Source organism: Pyricularia oryzae, chromosome 6 (genome assembly GCF_000002495.2).
Source record: "Pyricularia oryzae 70-15 chromosome 6, whole genome shotgun sequence".
In the NCBI taxonomy this organism is placed as follows: domain Eukaryota; kingdom Fungi; phylum Ascomycota; class Sordariomycetes; order Magnaporthales; family Pyriculariaceae; genus Pyricularia; species Pyricularia oryzae.
The window spans coordinates 2533314-2548361 of NC_017853.1; the positions used below are offsets into that span (position 1 = coordinate 2533314).

Here is a 15048-nt window from a genome sequence, read left to right on the forward strand (position 1 = left end):
GGCAGAAATTCCAGTCCGCCGAAATTTCGGTGCCATCGCGCGCCGGGGGAAGTCAATTCGACAAACCGCTAATTATACATCACCCTCAATCCGACGCAACAGACTTTCTGCAAAACCTGTGTGTGGGACGGTGACTTGGGGGAGACAAAAATCAAAATCATCTGCCATTCGATCCTCCCAAGTTTGCGGTTTGCGTCTTCGGGGCGCTATCATTCTACAATGCAGAGGCTTCGCGCCCGCGACCTTCGGGCCGTCGACCTCTATCGGACAGTAAAATCGAACCTGGACACCAAATTCAGTCTGCCGGGAATGCCGCCGGGAAGGGAACACCGGCAGGTTCCTCCTCCATGGCTGCAGGCCATGCAGAAGATCCCACCTTCTGAAATTCTTACCAGACCGATTCCGATCCAACACCAAAAGCCGAACCCCAAGGCCAGGAAGCCCAAGAACATTTTTAGACCGCAAAAGATTGTTTACGAGGAAGACGAACTACGAAAGACCTTCTACCGTGACCACCCATGGGAGCTCGCTCGGCCAAGGGTGATTCTTGAAATTGACGGCATGGACTCGCACTACTGCGACTGGAGCCAGGGGTTGGAACAGCCTAGCATCCCTTTGTCCGGAGAGAGGTAAGGCATTCCAAGTCTATAGCCTACTAGGGTTTGGCTGCAATTTGAGACGGGGTCAAGAACCACTCGCTGACATAGCTTCGTCCTAAACAGTGTGGTGCAACGTCAACTATGGTTGATGCACAACGAAGGCATGACTAAAGAAAAGGCATATGACCTCGTGCGCCGTGAGTTCTACGCGCTGAGACAAGAGGAGGAAGTGGAGAGGAGAATAGCACAAGAAGAAGCCCGGATGGTCGGTGCCTACTTCGGCAAGAACCGTCTGCAGATCGGTAACGAGTTGGAGGACCACGAGTACGAAAGGTGGAAAGATTGGGCCGCTACTGAGATGGCCAAGGCTGAGGCTGAGCGCGAAAACGCAATGCCTACTTTCGGAGGAAAGGCGAAGGACGCAGAGGCGTCGATCGACGATCTCATGCTTGAGGGCAGCATGGATGCGATTTTGGAAGAGAAGAAGGCATAAACTGGTGTACGAAAAAGAATTGACCAGAGGTATACGCCTACTAATCTGGGAAGGGTGTATTGTAAGACCAGCAATTGTGTATAACTTCATGCTACAATATAGACAGGTACCAGTTACCGTCAAAGCTTCAGATCAAACCCTTTCCGCTTCTGTGATCTTTGCGAAATCGGGGGCTTGGAACAGCTGCAGGCATGGCTTTCGAATTCGATCTGCCAACTGCATATGCTGAACAAGAAACATGTCAGCCATATCAGTATAGTAAAACAGCTTGCCCGTAAGACTCAGGCTACTGATATGTGCCCACGTCTCCATGTAAACCATCTTCATTCGATTTGCGGGGGCAATGAAGAGCAGCTTCAGTATGTAAGCCACAAGGCACACAATAAAGCCAGTTCCTGGCCCATTAGTGACTATGACATGAGGATAGCGGTAGGCTGTTCCATAAGTGTCTTTGGGTCGGCTTCTGGGTTCCTTGACCAGCGCATTGACGATGGAGAGTGCACTGATCATGGATGTGTACCAGGCGGTCCATAACGGTTGGTGAACTCTCCTGGCGCGGGCGACACGGACTACGTCCCAGGTACCAGTTGCTTGTCCGCCGGCAGTGTCCCTGATGAGAGCTTCGAGCCTGGCCACAACGTGAGGCGAGTGTGTGTCCCCGGATGTGATGATATACCGTCTATGCAGATTCTTGTGGCCCCGAAAACTGCGTTTAACAAATTCAAAGATCTCGCCAGTGTGACCGCCCGATCCTAAGATGTACGTGTGATATACGGCGGGTAGCTCGCCGGTATTGGGATTGGCAGAGCTACTATTGGTAGCAGCCCAAATAGAGCCGCGGTTCCGTGCCTTCTTGCGAGACAGCCATACATGGCGCGTCTGGGATTTTTAGTCAACAAGATCAGACCTGCAATAAACAGATTAGGTTCACTTACCACAACCACAGAGATGCCAGTGATAATCAGAGTAGCAATTGTAGACGGCGGTGCATAGAACAATGCCAAAACGGAGCCCACGGCGGCCAGCAGTGCGGTTCCAAGCAGAGCCGGGAGATATTGACTGTGCTCGTCGTCTTGGAGTGCATCCGTGATATCCAAGTCTGCCTCAGTCAACGACGGTGACCTCAGGTCTGTAAGCCCCACCTCGTCTTAGTGTCTCTTCTCCATACGCTGATACATATTGTTTTCCCGGGGAGGGGGAGGGGTGTTGTGTGGCGTGAAATCATTGCGCTTTCTCCTTCGCACTTTGAGATCTGCTATTTGATATTATCTTGGTTTACTTACCTTGGTGCCTATTTTTCGGCTGGGTTTCTCTCAATGTCTGCTGCTCGGTGGTCATGATTGCATTTGTTACATCCGAAGGTAGTCGATGCCAATTAAATCATCCAAGCCTTGCGCCAACGTTGGAACACCCTTTGGCCGCAAAGGGCTGGTATTCGTTTGCCTTCTAGATGAAGTGAGAGGTATTGATACGGAGACGAAGCTCGGATCTTAATTGACAAAATAAAAGAATGCATGTGCAACCTCGAGGAATTCCAGTGTAGGTAGGTACCTACTCACGCGCCTAGGTACCTGCCCGGGAGGTAAGCTATTACTCCCCACCCAATGAATATCAAGAATTTTAGCTTCAATTGTCCACTAAATACCAAAAACCAGTGCGTACATTTCCATATATTCGTCCCTTGACATGTTTCTCAACCTGTAAATAAGATCAGAGGTTAATTACCCATAGCAGATTACCTTTTAGACGATGCAATGTGAATCGCCAGTCGTCTGATCCCGGTATCCCAGGACGGATGCAAGAAACCCCGATCCGGGATGTCTGACCAATCAGAAACACCTCATGACTGGCTCCACCACCAACTGAACGCCCAGCGACCCATGAAAGACGCCCGGCTCGCTCCGGCTGATGCAATGATGCCACCAATTCCGACCGTCGACGACACTCCCTCAACGGACGGCGCGAAACAACAACGACGTGCAAGGGGAGGGAAGCGACGACGGACGAGCAACACCGGCAAGGCGTCCTACTAAAACTCCAGCTGGACAGGTTGATTTCTGGATTACTGCCGACTCTTCGGTTTCGAGAGTACGCAAAAGGTTCTAGACTTGCTTTTTGGTTTACTTCGTACCTCGGCGGACAGTAAAATTGTACTGGTTCACTGCCAAATTCGCCACGATCTACCTGCCTGGGTTCATCCTGTCATTCTTTACCACTATCTTTTCTTTTTCTTCTTTTTTCTTGTTCTTCTTCACATTCTACTTCAGTTCCGTACCACCATACTCTTGTACTGTATTACCGTCGTCCTTTGTGCATTAGAGTATCAGGTCAGCCTATCTCAGCGAGGTGGTTGAGTCGCCATGGCTCCCCACGCGTCGGCCCTGCCAGTAAGCATCATCATCTAGACTGTTGCATATCTGCTGTAAATCACGACTAACATGACCTTGCTTTTCTAGAACATGGCAGCGGCCGCATCCATCGCCGGTAGTTTAGCCACCAGACGAGCAATCTTCCTCCCTAACAGTGCCTCCCGAATCATCCGAAGCACGGCATCAGAAAGCTTAATAGCAAACTCGATAATACGAACCTACTCGGCACTGCAAAGTCCAAGCCGGCTCTTTCGCAATGCTCCGCTTGGCGCGTCCACAGGCCGTCACATCCAGGCCGCCTCCGGGTCAAATCTACAGTTCCCGCACCAGAGGCTATTCATGAGCGGCATTTCTAGGACTCTGCTTGCGCAAAGGGAAGAAACGGCGAACCGAAATCCCTCCAGCGCATCGGCTCAAAATGCCTTCTATCAGACGCTGCTCAAAGCAAACATGCCTGCCATTATCGTGGAGCGCCACCAATCCGGTCACTTTGCGAGCAACGATGCCACGCGCGAGGTATACAACCGCGCCCGTGCCATGCTTGAAGGAAGCCAAGGGGCCTCAAACTCGGTGGCCGCCAATGGCGAGTTTGTCGAGGACACAAGCAGGCTCAGAGCGGTCGGGCAAGCGGTAGCCGCAAGATCCATGGGAGGCAACATTTCGTCCGCAAGAGAGACTGCGAATGGGCCAATTCGAGTCGTAGTCGACGAATCGCGGGGGTCGCAGATCTTCCGTTGGGTCAAATTTGTGGCCTACTTCGCGTTCGTTGCCTACGTTTCCATGGTTGTTTTGGGCATCGTCTTCGACATGTTTACGTCAGTAAACAAGAAGATGTCGACGCAGAAGCACATGGAGGTGAAGGCAGACAAGCAAAAGACACGATTCAAGGATGTCCACGGCTGCGAAGAGGCCAAGGAGGAACTCCAGGATCTCGTCGAGTTCCTGAAGAACCCGGATAAATTCTCATCCCTGGGTGGCAAACTCCCCAAAGGTGTGCTACTCGTCGGCCCTCCTGGAACTGGTAAAACGTTGCTGGCCAGGGCTGTCGCAGGCGAGGCTGGTGTACCGTTCTTCTACATGTCCGGCAGCGAGTTCGAGGAGGTCTTCGTCGGTGTTGGTGCCCGCAGAGTGCGCGACCTCTTCACCGCTGCCAAGACTGCGTCTCCAGCCATTGTGTTCATCGACGAGCTTGATGCCATTGGTGGAAAGCGTAACGCAAAGGATCCCAGCTACGCCAAGCAGACCCTGAACCAGCTTCTGACGGAGCTTGACGGCTTTGAGCAGGACAGTGGTGTTATTGTCATCGCCGCCACCAACTTCCCCCGTTCTTTGGACAAGGCTCTCACGCGTCCTGGTCGCTTCGATCGTCACGTGCAGGTTGACCTACCCGACATCAGAGGTCGAATCGCAATCCTCAAACATCACGCCACCAAGATCAAGGCTGACGACAACATCGATTACGAGGCTATCGCTAGGAGCACTCCTGGCTTGTCTGGCGCGGAGCTTGAGAGCATTGTCAATCAGGCAGCCATCCACGCCAGCAAGACCCGGAAAACTATAGTCTCGACCAAGGATTTTGACTGGGCCAAGGACAAGGTCATCATGGGCGCCGAGAGAAGGAGCATGGTCATCAGTCCGAAAGAGAAGGAAATGACTGCCTACCACGAGGCGGGCCATGCCCTCATCACTCTTTATACGCAAGACTCACCCAACAAGCTGTACAAAGTGACGATTCTCCCCCGTGGCCCTTCTCTGGGCCATACTGCTTACCTCCCGGAGATGGACAAGTACTCTTACACTGTCAAAGATTACAAGGCTCAGATTGATAGTCTCCTTGGCGGCAAGATTGCTGAGCAACTGGCTTTTGGTGATGACATGGTCACCAGCGGTGTCTCCAACGTAAGCTACTTCTTTCTAGTATACTAAATTCCACGTGAAAATTGGCAAGACTGACGATTTCATGCACAAACTTAGGATCTCGAACGCGCCACGGACCTTGCATACAGGATGGTGTCCCGCTGGGGCATGTCAGAGAGGCTGGGGCCGATGGAGTACGGGCGCACGTTTGAGAACCTCAGCAGCTCGACCAAGGCAGTTATAGAGGCAGAGGTAAAGACGATACTGGAGGTTGCGCAGGAACGCGGCGCTAAGCTGCTGAAGGACAAGCGTGTTGAGCTTGACAGGCTTGCCAAAGCGCTTGTTCAGTACGAGACATTGGATGTCGAAGAGGTTAAGAAGGTGATTCGTGGCGAGGACTTGGAAGGCCGCACCAAGGTGCCGGAGAACAGCATCCTGGTAGTCCCAAAACCGGACTCTGACAAGCCATTCTCGGGCGGATCGGGGCCGCCAGCACCTCTGCCACCGGTCCCGGCGCCGGTTTAGCTAATTAGCGAATTTCTCGATTTTATTTGGGTGAACATCACAAGTTTCTGGCGTTATATCTGATCAGGGCACAGGCAACACTTGTCCATCACTTTCCCCTCTCCGCTTCTTAATCGAAACCCAACTATAGCCTGTAGTATCGTATCATCAGGGCAGAACTAGAATTAGGTCATAGGCGCGATTGTCTAAGCACATAAAATGCACACAATCAAGGGATAAGTGCTGTACGAGAAGCTATCCACTGTATGTTCTAGCGAAATCGTTTATCAAGCTGAGACTGTCTCTGCAAGATCTTTCTTCTGGCCCTTTTGGCTTGGTCTCATAGTTCCAAATTCGACTTGAACTGTGCAGTTGACCATGAGAAATCAGTTGCTGATACAATTGATGTAGGACTTCCAATCCGAAAAAAATAAAACATATGTGCCTTGTAATGAGGCCTGTTGACGCAAGCCAGCATTCTACGCTCGTCAAAGTTTCCCTGCGAGGGCTCTGGGCTCCCTTTCCCTCCTAGATCATCCAACTTCTTGGTCTAGTTGACCTAAGTATATCATTATCTGCCTCTACTTACCTCCTGGTCTATATTTTCTGTTCATGAAACCAGTTCTGTGCTTCGAATCGAAATACTCAACACATTAGGGGAGAATATTCAGTACTGTTCTCTGCTCTAAACTTCGCGAGCTAGCATCAGCTTTCCTCTCTGAGAATCACCTTCCTTCTGATTACCAGGACAATTTACCATCAACATGTTCTTCAATTCCCTTGCAGGTACCCGGTACATTGGATATCCGACCTTCACGCCTCCTCTTCATCCCCAGCCCCTTACAGGTTTCTCTGTTTTTTTTGGTGGTCTTTTTTTTTGTGTTTTTTTTTATTCTCCCTCTGCACACACCAGATCTAGCATCCACATCGAGAAATACACGATCGACGATAAAAGACAACCCTGAAAGATGTAGGTCGCAGTTGGAGAACCCACGAACCTGCGTTCGTGGTTCAATTTTAATCCACCAGTCGACCACAGCCTCTCGCGCGTGAACGCAACAACCATCAAGTAGGCACACTCCCACGCAGGTCACTTCACAAGGGATGCTTTGCTTTGTTGCAGCCCTGCCGGGACAGTAATTCCACCTCATGTTCTCCCTTTTTCTGACTTTAGTCCCCCATTTTGCGGTGTAAATGCTCTTTACTTTGGCTTTTGGGCCCCGCATATCATCCCGCAAGCAGACCAACACATGGTCGACTTATCCTCCCCTCCTTTGTCGCTTTGACCGTTTACATTGGGTGTCTAGACCAGTCTAGACATAGCGAGATTCCTTTTTACACATCTGATCCCGCAACGATGAGGGCATGTGGTCCAATACATGCAGCTGGAAGGGGGGAAGGGAGGCAACAAAAAAAAAAAAAAAGAGGTACACGGGTATGCTGTTATCCACCTAGGGCAGGAAGCACGGCGAGTTCCCCCGCGCTGTGCACGTCCATGTGTCGCAGTGGTGTATGTATCCCTTTTCCGCTGTCCTTTTTTTTTTCTTGTTCCGCCGTAACGGTTTTGCTTTCGTGTGACAAATGGCGGCGTCGTGCAGTAGGGTTAGATTCGTTTATACGGGATACGTCGGCCATGACAAAACTGTTTGTAATCATCATAGAATCCTAGTCTAGTCGTATCATTTTTTACGGCTTGTGTCACTATGATGAAAAGGAAAAAGAAAAAGGAGAAAAAAGTGACACGGGCGGTCCACACAGCTGTCAAGGTTGACATTTATTGCTTCCACCTCGGGAGGGCTCGAAGACGGGTTCGTCCTCTTCCGGTTGCCTGCATCGGGATCCTACCTCGTTGGGAGCGGCTGGATTTAGCCTGCGAGTTGGTGATGCTTGCCAAGCCTTTATTTGGGTCACGGCCACATGCTCTTTTGTCTGGGGTTTTGTTTTCTTTCTTCCTTTTTTTTTTTACTTGTAGTATTTTCCGTGTTTCCTGTACATATCCCTCGTCTACTATTGGACTATATCCCAAGCTCCTGGAACTAGCCTCCCGCTCGAAACGTTACGCTGTCAGAGATCAGATCCCGTCTTGCTATGTGGCTGGGGATACGAGCTAATTGCACTCAAAGGGGGCACAGGTTGGAGGGTGCAAGCACGAGGACGGTGATGGTTGATGATACTTTGCCACACTCTGGCTACTGGTATCCCGCAGCCGGTTATCCTACAAACCAAACAAAAGAAGTAAGTTTCAGACCAGCAGCTTTGGGGCGTTTGGAAGCTAACTTGTTTATATCTGCTGTTGCTTTTGACGTTGCGCATCACATGCAAGAACAAACTAACAACACCAACCAACACCCCAGTCCAGTCCCCATCTCACATCACATAATCTCAGATTGCAGATTGTCTTCTTGCCCTCGCCGAAACAAAACAAAAATTCCCCGCGCATCCGAGTTGAGCGAGATTAATACTCCGTCACAGCAGCGCCTTGCAGCTGAGATCGCGGAAACGGGATAGGAGGAAATTCTCCTCGAAGAGGGGGGCGTGCTGAGAATCAAGAATGAGATCTGGCATCCTTCTCCGGTATTGCCCACCACACCATCTTTTTTTCCCTATTGCTGCTCTATTTCTTTATTCCTGTCATATACCGCATTCTTGCCCACACGACACCACATAGAAACTTCTCGCTTGTAGGTGGTTGGAACTTCCTGCCTTGATTTGATCATGCATTCGCGTGCCGTTCCCCGCATCATTTTCCCCCCCTACCTCTGTTCAATTTTTCATCTTTCCCCCTCCTGCTCCATGCTGCCCTCGACACCCAAATTCGTCGATAGCTTCAAAAAGCAAATTGCACATACTGCATTGCATTAGCTTGAACAAACGGTTCTCCCCATGCATTCATCCACCCACCCACCACATCAACAATGTGGTATGTATAGTGTTGCGCTCGCTTGCCCTGTGCATATTACATCGTACATTAGTGGCAATGTGCTTCTTTTTTTTCTCTCTTTTTCTTTCCACTTCCCATACCCGCCTCTTCGGTCCTTCTCCAACAAGTGAGGAAAAAAAGAAGCAATCGCGGGGTGCATATGTTAGTCTCGCATTCGCCAAAAGACCCCACCCCGGGCGAGCCTACATCTCACCCGAGTACGATGGATCCAAGATCCTAGCGACGTGGTAGGACGGGCTGCATGAAGAGGGATCGTCGGCTCTCACCACTACTTTCTGTTTCTTTGCTTGTATGCCCCTCTGACCACAGTTTCCGGTTGCTATCTATCTACATGCAAGCTGCATCTCTCTACATTTCGACGTGGACAAAACGGAATAGGCCCAGGCGAGACTGTGGGGTACAGGACAAGATGGTGCCCGATCTAATGCAATAGGGAGGCCCGTTATGCCGTCTCGGCCGTCCCTCCCCGCATTTCTTTTTTTTTTTTTCTTCACTCAATGGCGACGAGGCAAAAGACTTTCTAAAGTATGTGTGGTTCTACACGAGCATCCAGACTAAACACCCTACGGCACGGCAGAATCAGATGAGGAAGGTAGTGAGAGGTTGAGCCGGCCGTAAGAGCCAATGATGGATGATATAACCCACAACTATTTTTTACGCGTTACGCCAGCAAGCATTTTACGTATCTCGGGGTTCTGGACCGAAGCTCCCGGATGCCGTGCCGTTACCCCACCCTCCGTAACCCGGCACGGGAATCGCAACGCTCCCGGGACCCGTCAAGAGAAAAAAAGGAGTCAGAACCAAAATCGGACATGTCCGGGATTTTGCTCACATTTCCCGAGAAAGTGGGTGATGTTTTTATTATTTTTTATTGTCATCTTCTTTTGTTACAGCAGCACACCAGCCCGCACAGTGGCCAAAAACGCAGGAATATGGACCGACCCGCTGGACTCTTCTTTTTTTTTTTTTTTTTTTTTTTTTTGGGGGGGGGGGCTTGCTTTCCTTTGAGGGCGATTGTGGACATCATCATCTTGTTTCCCCGAGTAAGAAACCTGGGGGATCCCTTTGGAGAGAAGTCCATACAGGTACGTGGTAGTCCAGGTAATCAATGCGTCCTCCACTTAAGTCCACCATCTTGCGCCGCTCATCCCACTTCCCATAGCCGCAGGATGCCAGGAGAGGCAGCCCCGCCTATCGTCGCAGTTCTAGAAGGGAGTTACCTTTTCATTATTCATTATTCCTTTTTGCCTGCCGGGAGATTTGTGCAATATTCTTTTTGTTCATTTTTATTTTATGTTACGTACCACTGCGTATTAGAATTGGGAAAACCCACACGATCCGCAAAGATTCACGAGCTCGCTTGACTCGAATTTCTTCTCTTCTTTTCTTTCCCCCTGAGCAACCCAGAAAGCCGCGTCACTATCCCCTTCGGACTGTAGATTTCTTTTTGTAATATTCCCGAGGGCTCGCGAACTAGGCGAGTTTTCCTAACCGAGTATTGTCACAGAACAGTCTAGATAATTTATTGGAGTAGTACCACTAAGAAACTCAAAAAGACACCCAAGAAAAAGAGAGAGAAAAAAAGGCTTGAAATGGCAAAAGGTGGAAAAAGGGGGTCATTTTGAAGAAAAAGGCCAGGGGACAGACATATATAACTGGTAATAATGGTCCTCTGGTTGCGGGGACATGGCGGCTACAAACAACCTCGTGAATATTGTCGCGCCCCAAGAAAGAGCCTGGTGACCCTGATTAGACGCGTTACGCAGTTGTACGTGGAAGAATAAAACAGCCAGCCACAAGAACCAAAAAAAAAGAAGGACAAAAAGAAAACAGACAAGCACCCTTGCTAGGGGGAGCGTTGGCCCCGAGTCAGGCAAGGACACAACGGCATTTCAGATATAGTAAATTACCTGCATTTCTCAACTCAAATGCAGTTGCAGCTAATTATACTGGTTGTCAAGGGAGCCAAGGTATATGAGGTAGTAGCCGAACTCGGATTTGTTCTAATTTCTCTGCAATTTGTCTACAAAGGGCTTAACGATGGGAGATGATATGTCGCAATGCAAGGTGGAAGCGCCAACTCCTGAAACTTCACTACTTCAACATTGGCGCGCTTGTCTAGCGCACACGACGCCTGCCACTAGACCAAATACTAACTACTTATTGTTTTTTTAGTTGTCTGTCTGGGGGTGCGGGAGGGAAATAAGCTTACCCATAATCCGCATGGTTATCCCATTTCGCTGAAGAATTAATATACCCAACTATAAACTATACAGCATCGGAGGCTATACCTTTTTCTAGCATTCGTCCCGTTCGTGAGAATGAGATGGAGAATCGCTTTTGTCCCCAGTCGTCGACCTAGCGACTTGTGTGAACCATCTACGTTGTATTCTTTGGCTGCCTACAGGGCGCAACCCGACTCGTGCTTGTACGTTGCACTTCGGACAGCTTTGTCAGTCCTGACTTCGTCAGGGTCCCCCCGCCACCACCACATTGACTAATCCCGTCGGTATCCCACGCCACCCCCTCCCCCCAACCAGGGGAGAACCTTAGATTATTGCACACCCAGCAGAGCAGCCTCGACAAGGGACCCAACAGCAGCATACCCAGCAGGGCCGGTTCGTCAAGCAACGGGCAAACTTAAATTTCACCCCGTTGGGACCCAAGACGGAACCATATGCCGGGCCAACCCGCCTGCTGAATCGACTTGGAAGCAAATGCGGACTTTTTCGGCCGGAAAGTATCATCGTGATGGCACTAACCGTATGAACTTGTGTGGATTTCCTGAGTTTCAATCAGTTATGATAGACGCTACTGGGATACCGCGGTTCCAACACGCGGTCCTGGCATCTACCAGTAAAATTCTGAACCATGTCCCCCGCTGCCTTCTCGGATTAGATCATCGATGGGATGGAAAGTAGTACAGTAGATCTCGCCAGCTCGCGTACGTTTACCGTAAGTAGTGCGTGCAGCAATGCTGCCTGATGATTCGCTGGCTTGAACACGCATGCGTGTGCGGACAAACCTTGGTGGATATAACCTACAATGCGAATGCCCGGTCACCTTCATTGCCATAGATAGCAACATGAAGGTGGCGACATTTCGCCAACTGTAGAATCTCGTGTAGCGTGCATGTGGCGCCAAGATTTAGTCAAAAACATATTGAGGAGAAACTCCTCTGGCGAGAGGAATATCATCCCCTGACAGCCAATAAACCATGCCTGCATATGCCAGCGACATGTGAGTTCAGATGGATCTCGCCCGAAGGGCACAGATCAAACTCCCCGTCGCACGATGGCCCAATCGCCTTGCTGTCAAACTTACTTTGCTCATGTTCATGATTCATCAACATCAAGCATAGCGAGTGCAGAACCCTGAGGCTTTGCGGGTCGAATAAAATCAGCCAAGTGCAACACCGAGCTAGGGAGGAGGAAATGCCATTACCAATCGTGGCAGGAGGACCTAGTTGACTTCGATACTATGCACGCCATCGATTTTCCCAGCAAAGACATAGCCTCAAATCTAGATACAGGAACACGACAACAGATTAGCAATCTGCGACCGCTTGAGTAGTAGAGGTCCCCCTGCCTGACGAGCCAGGATTGTCAAACTATAAGGAATTTGGATGCGCGATGAGCCCGGGCCGTGGGCGGTCCGATCAACGACAGGCACACAAAGTTCAGAGGACTCAATCAACCCTGAAGGCCAGGGAATGCTGGCGAGATACCAAAGGTTTGGCGGGTCGGTCGTGTTAGGCAAGATAGATGCCTGTTGTAGAATGGCTTTAAAAGTGGTCATGGTGATTATACGAAGCCCGATAGCACATGTATGGGACAATGCAGAAGTCTCCCAAAATGGATCGAATCCGGCCTGATTTCGGCGTGCGTGTTGTCATTTGTCATATTAGACCATTTGATGCCCGGTCGTGCATCACGATACATACCTAGTCAACAGGGAGTATATGATAGCCGAGAGTTGTTTCCATGCGAGAGGAGATGCTTGCCGAGGAAGCAACGGAGCTGCAAGGCACCCTTCTTGGACAAAAATAGTTTGCTTATTTTGGAGTCCCCAGACGTACGTGTAGCGATTGTTTTCCTCGTGAACAGCAACTAGCGTGTCGGGTTGACATGTTGAGAATCTCCGATTTAGGTTGTGATGATTCGGTTGGTTGATTCGAGGTTCCTCCTATAGCCGCATGTCTGATGTTAGCACGCTCTCTGATCTCTTCCGACATACATGTAATGGTCCGAGACACTTCAGTTATGATGAAGATTTGGTCCGGAACATCGATCCGGGGTTCCGTCGTGACCAAATCAACAGATCTCTCTACCGCTGACAAGGGCATGAGGTCTGACGCTTGTAAGCTCTGTACACGTGATGACACTCCAGCACATGCATATTCGGCGAGAAGCCTGTGTGCACACCAAACACTATCACCTGCAGCCGCCCATCCTGCTGCAAGGCTTGAGCGCTTTGGGAGATCGACGATAATTATTATCGGACGATGATGAGAATCTTCTCTTCGGAACAAAGAAAGACAAAAAAAAAAAAAAAAAAAAAAAAAAAGAGGGGCGGACCAATATCTGTGCAAGACAGTCTCATTCTTCTCGCCAAGCTGTCTCCCAAGAAAGAGTTGGCGTTTAAAAATGGCAACGGAGGAATACCTCCTGGCCCAGGGTTCAAGATACAGCTGCAGCAGTGCTGCAATCGAAACCAGATGCAGGTTGCCGTACAGAGTCAAGCCTAGGGTGAGGGGAGGTAGAAATAGTATGGTATGTCACTCTACCCGATGCACTGGCACAAACCCGAGAAAAGAAGAAAAGACACTAGGGAGATAGATGGGTGAGAGGAATACCAACAACGCACCTCTCGTCACTCGACGTAGGAGCACACCCCTGAACAAAAATGTCGTAACAATTGGACGTACTCGTACGGGAGAAGTCAAGCCCAGGCACGGAAAAAAAATAGAAGAGTCGATAAAACGAGGCACGACAGAAAAGTAAGGTGCTGGGTTTATTGTGGGCCGCGCTTAGCCGGCCAGCTGCAAACAAGAAGTAAATATTATCCGACGTTAAATTTTTTTATGTGAGCGTGAGTATGAGGCGTTTAGCTTGGTTTATAGCACAATAACTTTTCGTAGTTGGATATGGCCGGAGCAAAAGGCTCGGCTCCATGGCATTGGATTGAGTGAGCGACTCGCTCCAATGGCGGGGCAGTACAAAATGAATTGGTGCCTCGAAGTAGGTAGCCAGACGGGATTTTTTTGAGGTCGAGACATCCTCGGCGCTCCCTTGCAGCTGTCACTTTCTTCTTTGGGGGTCTAGCCCTCCTAGATTTTTTTTTCTCCTGCTGCAGGAGGTGATGCAGGATCGAGGGGCAACTTCCTTAACTGGAAGAAAGCAGCACCACACGAACACCGGCACAATCCGGACAAATCGTGCTGCTGATCACTGCAAAAATCCCCGAAGGGCGTCCATCGCGCAAGATCTCCATGGGGGCCTGCTGTGTGATGAGACAACCTACCTAGCCAGGTTTTCAGGTCGCAATGGTTTGTGATGAAGAAAAAGAAGGCTGGTTTTGCAGAAAGACAAGACGCAGAATGATGTTATCCAGACTTGAGACCCACCGGGATATCGCGGTCGCAGTACAGTGAATATGGTACATGTAGCGTAATTACCTAGGTAGCCACTTGAAAGTTGCAACGTCTTGCGGGGAAGGCCAGGCGCCTAAACATTACCACCTAGTATGGAGTATACCAAACATTAAAGATATTGTATACTACTACGGTAAGCAGGCTTCTAGGCCTTCAATCCTGTCTTTGCTGCTCATTGTATACCAATTTTAGAATGTTTAAAAGCGCAGCAAAGTGACATGCGGAAGGACCAGGCCCTACAGAGATTGGCTGTGTAGTGCACTCACTGTATCACCCAACTTACGTGGTATCAATCAATCACTTTTTATTGAATATACTTTCCCCGGAAGCTCTCCCCGCCCCGCCATCACTGACGCAAGGATTTCGTTCCCTGTGGGCGAGCTGTTTCGGGCTTTTTCTTCGTACCTGCACTCAAACCGATCAGCATGTTTGGTTCTCAGCTTAGCCACCATCACGAACATCTACAATTTCAAACAAAATCTCGTCCACCATAGCCGAATAGAGCCCATTGGTCGGCTCTTTGTTGCTTTGCTTTTTCTTTTCTTTTCTTTTCTTTTCATTTTTTTTTTCGTATCTCTTGGCTGAATGGGCATCGGTTGTCTCTGTGTCAAGACTTAGTAAGGTGTGGCTGA

At 49.7% G+C, this 15048-nt stretch overlaps 4 protein-coding genes across 4 annotated transcripts; 3 read left to right on the top strand and 1 right to left on the bottom strand.

The window, feature by feature from the left end:
- The first annotated feature begins 4 nt into the window (after positions 1-4).
- MGG_03928 (37S ribosomal protein S25) lies at positions 5-1280 on the top strand. Its single transcript, XM_003719888.1, has 2 exons — positions 5-629; positions 723-1280. The coding sequence occupies exons 1-2, from the start codon at positions 220-222 to the stop codon at positions 1090-1092; spliced, it is 780 nt and encodes a 259-aa protein (XP_003719936.1). The 5' UTR covers positions 5-219; the 3' UTR covers positions 1093-1280.
- MGG_17724 (uncharacterized protein) lies at positions 1101-2807 on the bottom strand. Its single transcript, XM_003719889.1, has 3 exons — positions 2376-2807; positions 2028-2221; positions 1101-1971 (listed from the first exon to the last, which is right to left on the bottom strand). The coding sequence occupies exons 1-3, from the start codon at positions 2428-2430 to the stop codon at positions 1225-1227; spliced, it is 996 nt and encodes a 331-aa protein (XP_003719937.1). The 5' UTR covers positions 2431-2807; the 3' UTR covers positions 1101-1224.
- A 205-nt stretch (positions 2808-3012) lies between these two features.
- On the top strand, positions 3013-6205 carry MGG_03926 (cell division protease ftsH). The gene is made up of 3 exons (XM_003719890.1): positions 3013-3479; positions 3549-5360; positions 5436-6205. Exons 1-3 carry the CDS (start codon positions 3453-3455, stop codon positions 5841-5843), a joined length of 2247 nt encoding a protein of 748 aa, XP_003719938.1. The 5' UTR covers positions 3013-3452; the 3' UTR covers positions 5844-6205.
- A 7166-nt stretch (positions 6206-13371) lies between these two features.
- MGG_17725 (uncharacterized protein) lies at positions 13372-14673 on the top strand (the record flags this gene model as incomplete). Its single annotated transcript, XM_003719891.1, has 6 exons — positions 13372-13535; positions 13759-13817; positions 13904-14003; positions 14131-14311; positions 14445-14549; positions 14609-14673. The coding sequence occupies exons 1-6, from the start codon at positions 13410-13412 to the stop codon at positions 14671-14673; spliced, it is 636 nt and encodes a 211-aa protein (XP_003719939.1). The 5' UTR covers positions 13372-13409.
- Between the last annotated feature and the right edge of the window lie 375 nt (positions 14674-15048).